Here is a 16845-nt window from a genome sequence, read left to right as displayed (position 1 = left end):
AACTTTGCTGAACTTAGCAAAAAAGTCGAAAAGTACTTGTCATTCAGGATTCTTAAAATATCTTTAAGATTTTTCTTCGGGTGTTTTTTTTACCGTTTAAGTAATAAAGTTAAATGAGTTGAAATAGTCGGAAGGGTAATGTTGTATTTTAATTCTTATTTAAATGTAAACGAACTCATAGCATGAATTAAGATAAGCAAAAGATTTAAATGCGAAAAATACATTGAATCTATAGATCCCTATCAAAATTCCGACACTATTATTAAAATGCACAAATCGATTAATATAAATTTTTAAATTCAAAAAGGCGAAGAAATATCTGAACCGTGTTGATATTGCGATAAAATTTGGGTTCAGAGTTTTTCTTAACTGTTTTTGAGTTTCTAGAATGTCTGGTTTTCATAAAATCTCTAGATTCGATTGAATTTGATCTTAATTGGTCAATCTAAGTTTTTGAATCTCAATGTGATACCGACTTATTCGAAAGCCTTTAATGATATTAAAAGTATTAAGTTCTTTACAATTGTTTTCAAATATAAGCATAACCGTTCTAATATTACATCTTTTACTTTGGTATTTAAATATTGGATTAATTTAACATTAACAATCGATCAAATTCACTATACTTCTTGTTCAAACTTTTATTCACTAATTCAGTAATATTCTAATAAGAAGATTAAAGGAATATGAACAGTTGAATGAGTCCAAAATTTTAGTGTTCGATGATGCTCATTTCAAACTTCCTGTAGACGATATAAAACAAAAGATGTTTTTTGGGATTCCATATATAGTACAGTGAGAAGTTGAATTAAAATGTAATAAAAACTGGAAGAAAGGGTTCGTTCGTCTATTATGGTCTATCTTCGAGTGCAACAGAAGGCGTTATTTTTATTGACATTATCTATTTGCAAAGTTACAAATGATTTAACGACTTATTTGAGCCAGTTTACAAAAACAAAACTATGTATATTTTATTTAGTCTTCAATTCACTATCCAAAAGATAACAGAAACGCAGAAAACGCAATGAAATGTGATGACTCCCAGAGAGATTTTTTTTTAATTAATTTTCTAAGGAATTCTCCTGAACTCAAAGGTTATCGTATTACGGATATGTCCCCGATTATATTTGTAATCATTTTTTTGTTTGCATATCAATATAAAATTTATTTTTTACTGCTTTAAGCTTTGTTGTTAAAAATAATTCCTTTAACTGAGGACCAAGAACATTTTATGAATCGGAAATTCAGCCCACTTCCAATTGCTAAGCATCATCAGCTTTTGACTGATTAACTATCCAGTAGGGAGGAGGTCATATGAGCAATAAAGCGTATACGCTATACAGTTCAAGTTGTATGAATAAAGATTTCATTTAAAGATTTTTCAGTAATTCAACGATACTCACCGAAAATCGGTTTGCTCTCAAAAATAGCTAGAACTTTGTTTTCACACGATTGAAAATTTAGAAAAACTTTAGTATTGCTTAAAATATTTTCCTAAGACTAAGAAAAAGTAAATAATCTGGTTCTTAAAAAGAAACCTTGGATAAGAGATCAACAATTTGATAAAGTTAAATTAAAATTAATGAAATTTCATCTAAATTTATTTTTGACGCACATAAATAGTGTAAGGCTCTCTTAAAGTGTTTTTTTCTTTCAAAATTGATTTTCTTATTAAATCTTAAAAAATTCAAGAAATCTATTCATTGAATTTACTTTGGATACTCTTGAACTGAGATTTAAGCACAAATTTCAAGAATATAAATTTCCCCAAAAAAAAACAAAAGGCTGATTGAAATGCATAACAAACGTTTAATATTAATTCCTTTAATACAAAACTTTTGAATCTCTTGAGAACTGAAGTGAAAAGAAATTCTGCAACGTTTGATTTGTTAATGCCCCACTACAGGTTTTTCCAACTTATTTGTTTACCTTAATTGGTTTTTATTTAATTTTTAGAAAAATTATATACTTAAATGCACATATTTCCTTTAATTCAAGAACCAAACATTTTTCTCTCTACAATTTTTAGGTTTTGTTGACATCTTTAAGATCAGCATATTTTTGAGAGGTTCAGTCATTTTTTAATATTTGTCTTCTAGCATCTGCTCCAATCTTGGAGTAAGAACACTGAGTCCGAAAAATTAATTTTCTTATGTAAAAAGATACAAAATGTCTGCCAAACTTTCTCCATTTCTGGGTTAATGCATCTTAATATATTTTTGTGTCATATATAGAAATGTACATAAGAACAAAATGTATTGCTTTTGGAAAATAGCTACTTTTTAATAAAATTTCTTACATTTTTATGTGAAATGCATCAAAAACCTTCTTAAATATGGTATTTTATTTAATAAAAACGGCCTATTGAGAAAACTGTTGACATTTTTTTTCTAATAATCTAATATCCAAAATTGTCACTTTAGCCCTTGAAATATGTAAATGTAAAGTTAAGGTACAAATTATTTTATTTAAATGTTGTCACCCTCCCTTTTTTATACGGTGCCCAAATGCTCATATTAATGTTAAGTGTGTGAATCCCCTGCGAATTCCATACCTCAAGATCCACAAAGGAACTTGGATTTCTCCAGATACGCCAGACACGCTTCCAGCATCATGGATGTCCGAACATTCCGAGGAACTAACAATGACTCGGACCACTATACCTCGTTGTAGCCAAGGTAGCACTTCGGATTTCTAGACCCAAGGCAAAACAGGGAGACGGTGGGAGAAGGTACAACTTCAAACGGCTACAATCGCAAGAGATCGCGAGTTACAAGTAACCTCTCTCGAAGTTATCTGCCGCCAACACAATGTATCGAAAACCAGTGGACACATTGTCAAGATGGAATCGGTGAAGCCGCCTCTGACGTGCTGGGTATTAAGCAACCATCAACAAGGAACCCCTAGATTGATGAGGAATGTCGGCAGGCAAATACAGCCAAACAACGGGCACGCAAAGCGGTGCTGCATAAAAGGACGAGAGCTGCTCATGAACTCTATGAGCAGAAGAGGCGAGATGAACACAGAATCTCAAAAAGGTGAAAAGAGAACATGAGAAGCATGCGGTCGAAGATGTTGAAAGTTTTATGAATAAGAGGAACGAAGCTCACAAGTACATAAACCTAGAACCGAAGGCTGCAAAGACGAAAGTGGAAACATCATAGTGGAACCGCAGTCAATGGAAAGACCACTTCTGCAGACTGTATAAACGCGACGATAAACCGAATTGCGCTGTCAGGCAGGATGATCCGTTTTATATAGAAGACGTAAGTCTTCCCGATTCCGAATTAGACGAATTAAAGTTTGCCATATCTAAGTTGAAGTCTAACAAGGCGCCTGAATTTTAAGGCAGCTGCAGATAATTTGTTTAAAACATGCACCGATTTGTCTGTAAGATATGTTTGGAAGAAAACGTGAATGGAACCTCAGTATTGTTTGCCCGATTATGAAAAAAGTAGACTCTCTGAACTGCACCAACTATAGAAGTATCAGTTTACTTAACATCGCTTATAAAAACTTCTATAAACTTCGTCAACAACCTGATGAATCCTTATCAGTGAGTGATTAGCAGATCAAATACTCAAATTACGGAAGATCCTGGATGAAACCCAAGAACACCAAATTGACACTTAACATCTATTCATGGATTTCAAGGCCGCAAATGACACCATCTTCAGGGTCGAGCTGATGTACTTGAAATAATATTACACAGCTCACACAAAAACACAAGAGAAACTATCTTTCAAAAGTCTGGCCAAGCAAGTAGGATATTATTCTGATGAGATTGACATAATCGGAAGAACTCAGCGTTATGTCAATCGGTCTTTTGTGAGTATTGACGCAGAGGCGGCCAAAATGGGTTTAACGATTAATTAGGGTATAAGACCCTTATCATCCCCGTCCTGCTATACAGTGAAGAAGCATGGACCATGATTAAGGCTGATGAAAGCACTATGGGTCGTTTCGAAAAAAAAGTTCTTCGTGTGATCTACGGTCCCTATGCATCACAGGGGAGTGGATGAGAAGATGGAATGATGAAGACTTAGCCAGTAGGGTAAAAGTCCAACCACTAAGATGGCTGGGTCACTTACAGCGGAAACTAATTCTACGGCCCGCAAAGTCTTCAAATCCACAGCCACAGGACAGCGTAGTAGAGGAAGACCGCGAATCTGGTGGCGGGCACAAGTGAAAAGTGAAGCTGGGGATCGAGATAGATGGAGAAGTTTGTTGGGTGAGTAGTGCCACTCCCCTGGTTAAAATTCTGGATCCGCCCTTGCCATGAGTAACTAAAATTAGACACCTAAGAAACCTTGTGTTGCTGCTTCGAAAACGCGTTCGTTTATGCTATATTATACACATCATTCTTTGACACTAAAAATGCTTTCCACACCGTTTTTAAATTTTACGCGTTTAAGTAAAACAGTTAAAAGCACAAGCTCTCACTGGAACAAAAAAATTACAAATATTTATATTCAAAACTCGAATAAACGTTACAATTTATCCGCAGTTGGATTCTACTTCAAAAATTATACTTGACGCTCGATATTTTTGCCAAAAAACGCAAGTATCTAAGTCAGTAAATATTTACTCACTATGTTAACCAATTTTTTTTTTTTTTAAACGTAATTGACGATTACTAATTTCCACTAAAAGATGGTGCCTTTACCAAAAAAAGGGTGTACACTTGATAAAACTTTTCCTTAAAAACTTGTCAAGTCTAAGTTGACAACAATACCTTTTATAATTCAGCTTTAAGCTTTTCAAAATTCATATATCGACGAGATTTGAGAGAAATTTAAAAATTATCTAACTATCGCTATTATACAACTTTACTTTCTAAACAAAATTAAATTTAAATACAATTTGTACACCACAAAAAAGAATATACTCAGAAAATAGCAAAAGAAAAGTGAAGGAAGGATTCATCTTAAGCATAGTTTTACGTAGCATAAGGAAGTTATTAATTCTAGGATACATTTAAGAAGGGTAATTTATGCATAATAGTTAAGAATATAACTTAGTTAAAAAGAAGAATAATTACAAAGACTTTAATGTAAATTTTTTCTTAGAACTACGCATAAGAAGAACCATAACAATATTATTTTAAGCCATTCTTTTAAACCAGAAAAGTGTTTTTCTTTTTCAAAACTTAGCAAGCACAAAAAACTAATTGAGTTTTTAGGGGCATTCTAGGTTTCTTTGAATGTAGACTTTATAACAATTGATTAATTCTTGAAGCTGAAAGTGGGAAATCCACTGTTGTGCCGCTTATCCATGCCATAAATAGATATAAGAAATTAGCTTGAAGATTTATAAAAGTATACAATACTATTTTATAGAATAATATTCAACAACTCAAAATTATATCACATATTATAAATTTTATACTAACCTGCTGAATAGTTCTGTATACTGGCTCATATCTTTATACGGCTGATTTGGAATAACATTTCCATCAACGATGGGACCCAAAGATGTTGAGAACTGAGAAAAGGCAGTTGGTATTTTCTGAATGTCTTCATATCTAATAAGAAAGAAAAAATGTGTAACTAACTAATGGAAAATTAAAACTTAAACAAATAATTGATACAATTTGTCAAAAACGGTGTAATGAAGGTATCTATAAATATTCGCATGTTCCAAATAGTTTGAGAACAATTCATTTTATTGAAGGGTAGAATAATGAATAATGGTTACATTTTTAACTTCCCATTGGAAGTTATTGCAATGGGTCCGATTTGAAAATTGAAAAATTTGACATTTCTGCACTTTTCAAGGTCGAAATAAAAGATTTTTAGAAAGATGTCTGTGCGTGCGTGTGTACGTACATACATTCGTACGTCCGTGCTTTGGCGACGTTTTTTTCGTCGTCCACAGCTCAAGAAGCAGAAGATATATCGACTTCAGATTAATTTTTGTATACAGATAATAAGGTAGAAAGATGCTGAAAGGGCTCTCAAGACAATTGGCTGGGTGTTTTTTTTACCATAGCAGTTTGAAAAAAGGTGAACATTTTGGTTAACCCTAAATATCTTACGAACCAAAAACGCTAGAGACTTGAATTAAATTTTATATAATAAACTGTACTGTGATACAAAACAATTATATTTTTTGAAAAAATTCCATTTAAAGGTTTTTTTTATAAATCGAAAAAACTGAAAAAAAAATTGTCACCTCCAAACTTTTAAGACTAAAATATGATTTCATCTCCAAAATAATTTTGTTTTAATGTTTTTGACATCTAATCAAATTTTGAGAAAAATCGAATTGACAATTTTTTGTATAAAAAATAAAAATCAAAAAAAACATTACTCAAATTTGGTAAAAATTGAATATCGATTCAAATATCTTTTCAAAAACTTGAAATTTGGGCTTCAATTTTATTTTATCTTATAAGAAATATTGTTTTTAACATTCAGTAAAATTTTGAGAAAAATCGAATCGACGGTTTTTTTTATAAAAAATAAAAATTTAATAAAAACATTACTCAAAGTTTGTAAAAATTGAATATCGATTTAAATATCTTTTCAAAAACTTTAAATTTAGGCTTCAAGCTTATTTTATCTTATAAGAAATATTGTTTTCAACATTTTGAAAAATGTTGAGAAAAATCGAATTGACAGTTTTCTTACAAAAAATAAAAACCTAAAAAAAAGTAATAAAAGTTGGTAAGAAATGATTTTCGACTGAAATATCTTTTAACTAATCTTTACTTATAAGAAATATTGTTTTCAACATGAGGAAAAAGTTTGAGAAAAATCGAATTGACAGTTTTCTTACAAAAAATAAAAACCTGAAAAAAAGTAATAAAAGTTGGTAAGAAATGATTTTCGACTGAAATATCTTTTAACTAATTTTTACTTATAAGAAATATTGTTTTCAATATGAGGAAAAAGTTTGAGAAAAATCGAATTGACAGTTTTTGTACAAAAACTTAAAAACATAAAAAAAAAATTAACAAAAGATGGTAAAAATTGATTTTCGACTCAAATATCTTTTCAAAACTTTGAGATAATAGCTTCTAACTAATTTTTTTTTATAAAAAATATTGTTTTCAACATTAGGACAAATTTTGAGAAATATCGAATTGACAGTTTTAAAAAAAAAAAATAAAACTCTAAAAAAACAATACTAAAACTTGGTAAAAATTTACTTTCGACTGAAATGGATTTTCAAAAATTAAAAATATTGGCTTCAATCCTAATTTATTTCACTGAAAATATTTTTTTCGATATTCAGTAATTTTTATATAAAAATTCAACAGTCCGTTTTTTCATAAAAAATAAAATCTACAAAAAATAGTACGCAAATTTGGTAAAAATTAATACGAGTACATATAGAACAACTTTTAAGCAAGACAAATCGACAAACGGGATGGGAAGTTATCAGTGTGGGTCGCATCGCAACCTCTTTTTAGATTTTAAATTCAGTTTGGGTATTATAAAAGGTTCTTTTTGAACTTCTAACTATTTATGTTTTTTCTATATGAGATTATCCTTTTTAAAAATTATGCGGTCTTTTGCCGGATTCCATCGACATTAATATATCCTCGATGTTTAGAGGCATGTGTTCTAAGTTATTCAAACGGCCGCTTTGGGGAGATTGGTTTGTCCATAGAGTTAAGGAATAACTCGCGTAAGCTAGCCTTTTAAGTAGCCCACATAGAACTTGTCAAATCTCATGAACATGGTTGCCAATTGACGTAGCCAAAACATGACATTACGGAACGAGGAATCTTACATAATAATACCAGTCAAAAAGGATGGGCCACTACTTTAAATAATGGAAGAGCATTAATACAAAATTATCTTTCAGGTATAAGGAGAGAATATCGAAATGGTATAAGATCATGTGATCTATTAGGTCGTGTTATATAAAGAGTTTTTTTTTTAATTGGAGCGGGTAGATTTTGGCGCCCCGTGGCAGCCATTTTGTCTTGGTGACATCTGACAGATCTTTTGTTTATTATTTTGTTTTTTATGCCAAATCATCATGGCACGTTCAAATGATAAAACTTTATTATCAAAATGAGTGTTCGTTAACGAAAACGTTGGACGCATTGCGCCCATTTTATGGTAGACATGGTGGTCCTTCACAGTCAACTCCTCAACGTTCAGACTACCGGTTCAGTAAACAATCAGCCCACACCCGTATGTTAAAGGAACGCAAGATCGGTCGAGAACATCCTTGGTCTGTGAAAGTTTACAGCAGAACCCGTGGCAGCCAATTTCTCGTCGTGCACAGACTTCGGCCTATCGCAGACTTCAACTTGGCCAATTTTGTGTTGGGTCTTCGGGCTACCCTCATAAAACATTCAACTGATCAAAGAGCTCAAAGATCTTTTGTTTATTATTTTGTTTTTTATGCCAAATCATCATGGCACGTTCAAATGATAAAACTTTATTATCAAAATGAGTGTTCGTTAACGAAAACGTTGGGCACATTGCGCCCATTTTATGGTAGACATGGTGGTCCTTTACAGTCAACTCCTCAACGTTCAGACTACCGGTTCAGTAAACAATCAACGTTCAGACTACCGGTTCAGTAAACAATCAGCCCACACCCGTATGTTAAAGGAACGCAAGATCGGTCGAGAACATCCTCGGTCTGTGAAAGTTTACAGCAGAACCCGTGGCAGCCAATTTCTCGCCGTGCACAGACTTCGGCCTATCGCAAACTTCAACTTGGCCAATTTTGTGTCGGGACTTGGGGCTACACTCATAAAACATTCAATTGATCAAAGAGCCCAAAGTTTATGACCATAGACGATGCCGTTTGTTCGCTGACTGGGGTTCGAATCTTTTAGAAGAGGACCACAATTTTGGCGCGTATTTTGGGTGAATGGCTGTGTTAAGAAGCAAAATTGCCGTACATGGGACGACATCGTTTGGTGGGGATTTTGTGCCGGGCGAGTAATTGGTCCGTACTTGTTTGAAAACGACGTTAGTGAGGCTGTCAATGCCAACAACGAGCTCTAGATAACGAGGATAACTAATTTCTTATGGCCCAAATTGAACCATATGGGCCTAGGCGACATGTTCCTAGACGACTTGTGATACGTGCCATACATCAAAAGTCATGCGATTTGACCCCGCTAAACTTTTTCGTGCGAAGTTACTTGAAGTCGCAGATCTATGCAAATAAACAACAATCGATGCCCTTAACATAACATAATCCATCGCCCAAATTTAGCCGAATCTAAGCGGGAAAGTCATTGAAAATTGAACGACTCGAATCCGTGCTACCGTAAGAAGTCGGCAGACATTTGAATGATGTCGTATTTCACACTTAATGGCATACATGTGCTTTCAAGAAAACATGTAATTTTGTTAACACAAACAGCTTTTTTAATTCCATTTCAACACCTACCCGCCCTTATTGAAAAAACCTTTAAATGCATTCTTGGTCAAATCTGCTGCTACAAAAGCAGACATAACGAGCCATACCGTTTGTACGAAGCATCTAATCTCCCCTTTGTTCGTAGTCGCAGTTAACAAAATTTTCACTGCCAAAGAGCATAATTTGCATTAACAGGGATTTAACCAACATTAGGTGAATTTTCACGGGTGTAACATATAAGAAGCTGACAGTATTCCCGACCAAAAACAGATAGTATATGGTCGTTACAGTTAAGTTTGCCGTTAAATGTTATAACCAAGTTTTTCCATGGTCTACGAACTCAGTGATTGTTTAAATAAAGGTTTAGAAAATAGGAAGTATCAATATTAGTTCTTGTAACTATCAATCATTTAAATTTTGTAGAATTTAAAAATAATACATTTTCATCCTTTTTTGATGGTAGTTTATTTTTAATGCTTGGATGTATTTATAATGTACATATTTATACAATTTAATACATTTAAAACTTTAATGATGGTCAACCTACATATCTATAAATGCTTAAAAATATTCTTAAAAGCTGAAAATATCCAATCAGGGAAGTTGAAAAGAGCCCTTATTAGTCTACCTCTACATGAATGAAAGAGACTTTCCTTTCGTTTTGAATCTGCAAGAACATAATTTTATTGGTGCAATCTGCGAAATGTGTCCTCCAGTCCATTCCATGGATGCAGTAAATCATGCTGTCAATTTTAAATTAATATATCTTCTGCAATAAATATTGGTTATTGATTTTCGATTTGTGCTTTATCGTTGAATATTTTTTTTTTCTATCTTCCTTTTCGAGTTTACTAAATCAAGGCCAGTAGGAAGAATTATAAATAAAGGAATACTATATCCTTTTTTTAAAATTTAAATGCGAAAAGGCATTGTTAGACTTTACGAGTATAAGTGAAAAAAGAAATTTTAAATTCTCTTTTTTAACTTTCAGAATAGCAATAGGTACATATGTATTTTTTAGGGTTAACTACTCGTATCTTAAAATTGTTGAGTATATATTGGAAACAATTAAAAATGTTGTATATTTCCTTACTAAGGAGAGTGACAATTTTAAAGAAGTTCGAAAGTGGAAACATTATACTTTTGCAGATTGCATAACGGCAAAGAAGAACTGAATTCCTCTATCAGGCAGAATGATCCATATACAACAAAAGCCAACAATCCCGACTTAGACGAAGTAAAGATTGCCATATCAAAACTGAAGTCTTACAAATCTGCTAGATCAGATAGCTTAAATACCGAGCATTTTGAAGCACCTGGATATAATTTGGTCAGGAGTATGCACCAACTTATCATTAGAATATGGTCGGACAGAAGAATTCCCGATGAATGAAACCTCAAGAACATCAAATCGAGTTGTACCGATCATTTGATCGATTTCAAGGCCACATATACATATGTATAAGTATAAAACCATTTCTGTATTTGGCATTCCTGCCAAACTTGTACGTTCGTGCAGGATGACTATGGAGAATTCGCGCTGCTCCATAAAGGTTGGAAACAACTTAGCCGAACCTTTATATGTAAGAAAAAGATTTAGACAAGGAGTGTTGTCATATGAGTTATTTAACATAGTCCTTCAAAGATTAGTGCATAGCTCCCGCGTTAACAATAAAGACACTTTCTTTCAAAGGCCTGTGCAATTACTAGTATATTATGCTGATGACATTGACATTGAAAAATTTTAGCGTGATGTCCATGAAGCTTTTGTGAGTATTGAAACAGAGGCAGCAAAAATGTGTTTAACGGTTAATGAGAGCAAAACAAAGTATATTCTGTCATCAAGAAAAGGACCTTCCTTCAACACCGACGTCTCGGTTAAAACGTCACCATCGACAGACGTAACTTTGAGATAGTTAAGGACTTTATCTACCTAGGCTCCGCTATGAACCGACAAAAATAACACCATCGCTGAGATCAAACTAAGCATTACTCTTTTCTTCTAATTGCTATTTTGGACAAAGAAAGGAATTGAGTAGTAAAGCCCTCTGCTAGGAAATTAAAGCGTCGATATATGGTACATAAGCTTAGGCTATGATAAAAGGGGACGAAAGCACCTTGGGTCGATTCAAAGAAAAGTTTTTCGTAGACTTAGCCAGAAGGATACAAGTTCAACGACTGAAAGGGCTGTGACACGTAGAGCGCGTGGAAACCAAAGCTTTGGCCCGGTAAGTCATCGGCCCACGCACACAGGACAGTGCAGTAAAGGAAGGCCTTGTATCAGGTGGCGCACACAAGTGGAAAGGGATTTCATCTAACTTAGAGTGCGCAACTCGAAACACTCTAGCTATTGTATGAGGCCCAAGTTCCCACAGGACTGCAGCGCCACCTTAAGTCACCTCAAAGCAATGTATTAGGTCAGGTAAGATAAATGGGCTGGCGATTTATAACGTTATCGACACACTTAGACCAATTCCCTGAAAATAAAATATATAACCTATGATGTCTATGGAATGTCTTGTTCGAAGAAGTAAGAGGCTTTGAGAAAGAATATTAAGCGGTTTCCTGAAATCTCTACCAGTTCTTAGAAATTTGTTTGGTTCTTTGGTGGCATAAGAATTTTGTCTACATGCATATTCTAACTAATTTCGGCCATATGCTTTGGGCTGAAGCATAGGTTAGAGGCTTACCCATCTTTCATTGTTTTTTTTTTTTTGAAGTATCTTGTTACTAATGATCTGCTTAAGTTCACAGGGGTGTATATATCGGATTATTTAAGAGTTGTATCTGTCCTCTCCAGCTCATCAGCTCTCTTGATCGCAGACACATCACTTTGACCTGGTACTCAGTAAAGAGTCTAATGTTATGCTGTGCTTAGAACAGTTAGTTCTTGGTGACAAAAATTTAGAAGGTTCCATTTGATTACTTTGGCAGAAATCAATTTAATGAAAATAATGATATCAGCTTGTGACACTGCCAATACCTCAGCTTGAAAGGACACTGCTTTGTGTCGGAAAGAGTCGGCAATATTGAGTGTTGCAGAAAAAAAGCCTGCATCTTCTCCAGCATCCGTTTTCAAACCGTCATCACAGTATGTATGGACATTGTCGACTCCCTTAATTCTTTTATTGAAGTTCAGACAGGAAGGCATGTAGTCTGTGCGTACATCGTTTCCTATGTATTCAAATTGAATCTGCTGCCCTATGTGGCTGGTTTTCCACCAACTGGTGTGGCTTAGCCGTAAGGCACTATGCAGCAGTTTTTTTACATACAAATCCAGGTGTGAAAGATTGACTACTGCATCCATTCCTAGAGTGGGAGTGTTGCTCATCGCTTTTATTATGCCAATACATACCCTTTTAGGGTTTGAGGTAATCCAAATTTTCGACTTTTTTTTCTATCGCCATAGTTAAAAAACACACACTGATTGTCTATTGCCTACATCTTGTCTATAAGACACATTTTTTTGGGAAGACACATCTTCGTTTTTTCTGGAAATATGTCCAACGAAAAAAGGCATGAAGTTGGGTGACTACAAAAATTATTAAATATGACTTTCGAATTACACAACAAAGAGGAGGGATTGTATAGTGTAAATTTGTGATTTATGCATTTTTAGCATTTTAGGAACTACATAAATATATTGTTACCTTTATAACAACAAATAAAACATTGTATTAGCATAGCTTAAATAACAACAATATAATTAAATTACCGTTTCAATCGCAAGCAAGTCAGCAATTCTTCATTACCATCATTTAGGGGACAGTTAAGCTTATGTGCTATTTGCATAGTCAATTGTAGTGAATTATTCGAAGCAGCCCAATCGGACATTGCTGAACCAGACATCAAAATTGCTCGATGAAAGAGTCCTATAGATAAAAAGGTACGTAGAAAAGGGGATAATACTCAATATAAATGATAATTGGATATAATAGTAAGTTTCGACTCATTTATATACACATAAGATACATACCGGATGCAACAGGTGATACCATCAAGTAATTAACACATACAGCTCCTGTGCTGTGTCCCATTAGTGTGACACTATTTTTATCACCACCAAATACTTCAATATTCTCCTTTATCCAATGTAATGCAGCAATTTGGTCTAATAGGCCAAAATTACTTACGGTATCGTCATTAATTCCAGGTCTCATGAACCCTTAAGTGAATGAAAATAAATGATGCAGTAAATTGGATTGTTTGTAAATAATAATTAGTATCAGATTCATTCAACAATATTATATTATGTCCAATATTATATTATATTATATTTTGTTGCAATATGAGGTTAGGAATTAGGATGCAAAAGTGATACTATAGGGCTTCCGGATTGCAAATTATGAAACAATTAAATGCAAATAGGAGCTTTTTGTTTTGCACAATAAATGAGCTTGTCAAATGGTTTTTACCTATAAAGATTAAGGCTCATTTAATGACATCGGACATACCAGCGATTTGTGTGAGCTTTATATAGAATGTGGAACGATCTATCAAATGGATAAATCTACAAGGTCTACACGAGGGACTAAACGACTGCAATAACTGAAATATATTAGAAGGCAACACTTTTCAGGGAATAAGCTAATAGTGACTTACAAAACTTAAACATTTCTCTGTGCCAGTTATTACAGGGATGAAAGGGACCTACAGTTTTTATGCCGACTCCTTACGAATAATTTAAGAAAGCACTTTTTATGACAAGAATTACTTTCGGAGGATATGTCAATTCCTGGCAACAGACAGTACGAAAACTTAACAAAATGGTAGGGTTTCGTTCGTAGATTATGAGCACTCAAGGGGTCATTAATACCTTTTAGACGTTTAAAGTTTAAAAATAGGAAAATAGGGTAATCCTTCTAAATATCAAAATGAAGTTGGTTAAAGCATTCCACATTCTTGATGTGCGGTTTAAGAAAGAATCTATATAATTCACAGTGCCCCTGAAGTTCATACCAAGATTAAACTGATAAGCATGCCTGGAAGTGTGACTTACAGCTGATAAGTTTAATGAGTGGAATGCTACTGGCTAAGTCGAAAAAAGATTGTTTGTAAAAATATCGATAAAACAACGAAAGCGTGAAACCTTAGAGCGGTTTAAGAGATGTAAGTGTTCTGGTTGTAGTTCTACAGTCTATTATTTTTAAATACCTTTTTTGGATTCTATTCAAGAGATTTAAACTTGTTTTTGGGGCATCTTCATGCATGCCTGTTATATGCAAGCTTTTGAGGAATAAAGGCTTAATAAATTACAGCCAGATCAGAAGGGGTGCCAAATTTCTGCACCGTCAGAGATATCGTATGCATCAAGCAGCATTTTTGGTTATGTCAAATATGTGCTCATTTCATAAAAGGTGATTTGTGATTCACATACCGATTCTGAAAGTTCATTAGTTTCCTGGACGGAAGAGCCACTATTGGATAGTAGCAACTGGGGTGGGCTACGCTTTAACGACAAGAGACTGCATTAAGTTTTTGAAGCATTAAATTCTATACGGTTAATAATCCCCCTTTGGACAATGCTGTTGAGATCAGAATTTAATGAGCTTTTTAAACGCTGTTGTTGAAGTTCACACATCCAAAGGACAAGGATGTGAATTTAGAAACGAATATGAGGCAACTGTTGTCAGCGAAACAGTGTAATGGATTAGAAGTGGCAGACAAGAGATCGTTAATAAATATCAGGAACAAATTTGGTGACAAAACGGAGCCCTGGGGAACACCATTATTTATTTTATGAATTTCAGACTTCAAACATTCCAAATATAGCTTGTATTGAACATTCTGAAAGGTACATAGTTACTAATTCCACAAAGAAAGGATTCATTAATACCAAAAGCACACATTTTCGATATAAGAACTTAAAGCCAAATTCCATCAAATGCTTTTGAAATATTAAGTGCAATAATCTTACTTTCTTCAACACGACGTAAGGATTTGTTCAACTGGTTGGTTAGATAAACCTTTCGTTTTTCTAGATATTTCCAAAGTTGATAATCAGCGTTTTATGATCTTGGAAAGAAGGGAATGAATGCTATTCATTCCCTTCTTTCCAAGGGAAGACCCTTTAGGGCAAAGCGAATGGAATTATGTTGAATTGATTCAATACGTTTCCTATAAATTTCGTAATAAGGAGTCCATACTTGCGATGCATATTCAAGATGATTAGAAACTCGACAATTGTATAAAGAAAGAGTAACTTTGAACTTCTTTGCCCAGCGTTTTATAGCAAGCATAGAACTTGCCTTATTGACACTAAAATTAATGTGATGTGTAAACTCTAAGTTGGAACAGAAATAATAAATACCTAAATCTTTAAAAGTTGAGACGCGACAGACTTTTTGCTGTAATATACAATAATCAAATACACTAGGGATTCGTTTTTAAGTAAAAGTTATTGTCTTGCATTTTAAAGGGTTGAGGGAAAGGCTATTTTTTCCACACCAAAATATTTATTTATTTATTTATTTATTTATTTATTCATCAAGCAGAGACACAGCTCTTAAAGACTACTTAGAACAATATTAAGTTTATATAAATAATAATAAATAAAACAAAACAAAAAATAGGATGTACAATTAACATTAACCACCGAAGTTTATTATTAATAACAATTTTTTTTTAAAACAGTCCCTACTTAAATATAAATTAAAATCAATGGCATTACAAACAGAATTAGCTTGTCTTAAACAGCGAGTAAAGGGTTCATTGATTCCATAATTGACCCTATGAAAGGGTACACAAAATAAACGATTATTACGTAATTCACGACAAGGAACATGAAAGCCAATCAACGAAAGCAAGTGAGGGCAATTGATTTTATAATTTATTAAGTCTCTTACAAGCATTACATCGAAATAAATACGTCGTGATTCTAGGGATTGAATACCCAACAACAAACACCTGGTGTTATATGAGGGCATATCCGTGTTCCAACGCAATATCCGAATTGCAATTCTAGTAAAGCGTTTCTGAATTCGTTCAATTCTCGCCGAATATGTTATATACATAGGATTCCAGATAGATGAGCAGTATTCTAAAATTGAGCGAACATAAGAAAAATATAAGGCTCTAAGAGTATATGGATCAGAGAAGTCTTTAGCGTTCCTGGAAATAAATCCAAGCATAGAACTGGCCTTAGAAATAATATAGTCAATGTGATTAGCGAATACGAATTTTAAATCAAATATTACACCCAAATCTTTTTTCTCAGTTACTTGTGTTAAGGTTGACCCAAGTAAACTGTAAGAAAACATAATTGGAGAGGTGCCGCGACAGAATAACATACTATGACATTTAGAAACATTTAAATGAAGATCGTTGTTAGAACACCAAACGGAAAGATTGTTAAGATCATTCTGCAGCTTTATACAATCGGAAATAGAATGAATGCGCAGGAATAATTTAAGGTCGTCAGCATACATCAAACAAGAACAATTTTTTAGACAACTGGGAATATCATTAATAAACAAGAGAAAGAGGAGAGGACCCAAATGACTTCCC

The 16845-nt window shown here is 33.6% G+C and overlaps 1 protein-coding gene across 1 annotated transcript in view; it reads right to left on the bottom strand.

Annotated features, from left to right (window-relative positions):
- LOC129940280 (uncharacterized) overlaps positions 1-16845 on the bottom strand; it is a 59243-nt gene that overhangs the window by 29627 nt on the left and 12771 nt on the right. Inside the window, exons 4-6 of the mRNA XM_056048568.1 lie at positions 13316-13504; positions 13055-13211; positions 5393-5524 (exon numbers count right to left, since the gene is read on the bottom strand). Coding sequence (XP_055904543.1) covers positions 5393-5524; positions 13055-13211; positions 13316-13504 — 478 coding nt within the window. The remainder of the gene's footprint in view (positions 1-5392; positions 5525-13054; positions 13212-13315; positions 13505-16845) is intronic.

Source organism: Eupeodes corollae, chromosome 1, assembly GCF_945859685.1.
Source record: "Eupeodes corollae chromosome 1, idEupCoro1.1, whole genome shotgun sequence".
Lineage (NCBI taxonomy): Eukaryota > Metazoa > Arthropoda > Insecta > Diptera > Syrphidae > Eupeodes > Eupeodes corollae.
Note: the sequence above shows the minus strand (reverse complement) of the source record. Positions and strands in the feature narration are given on the sequence as shown.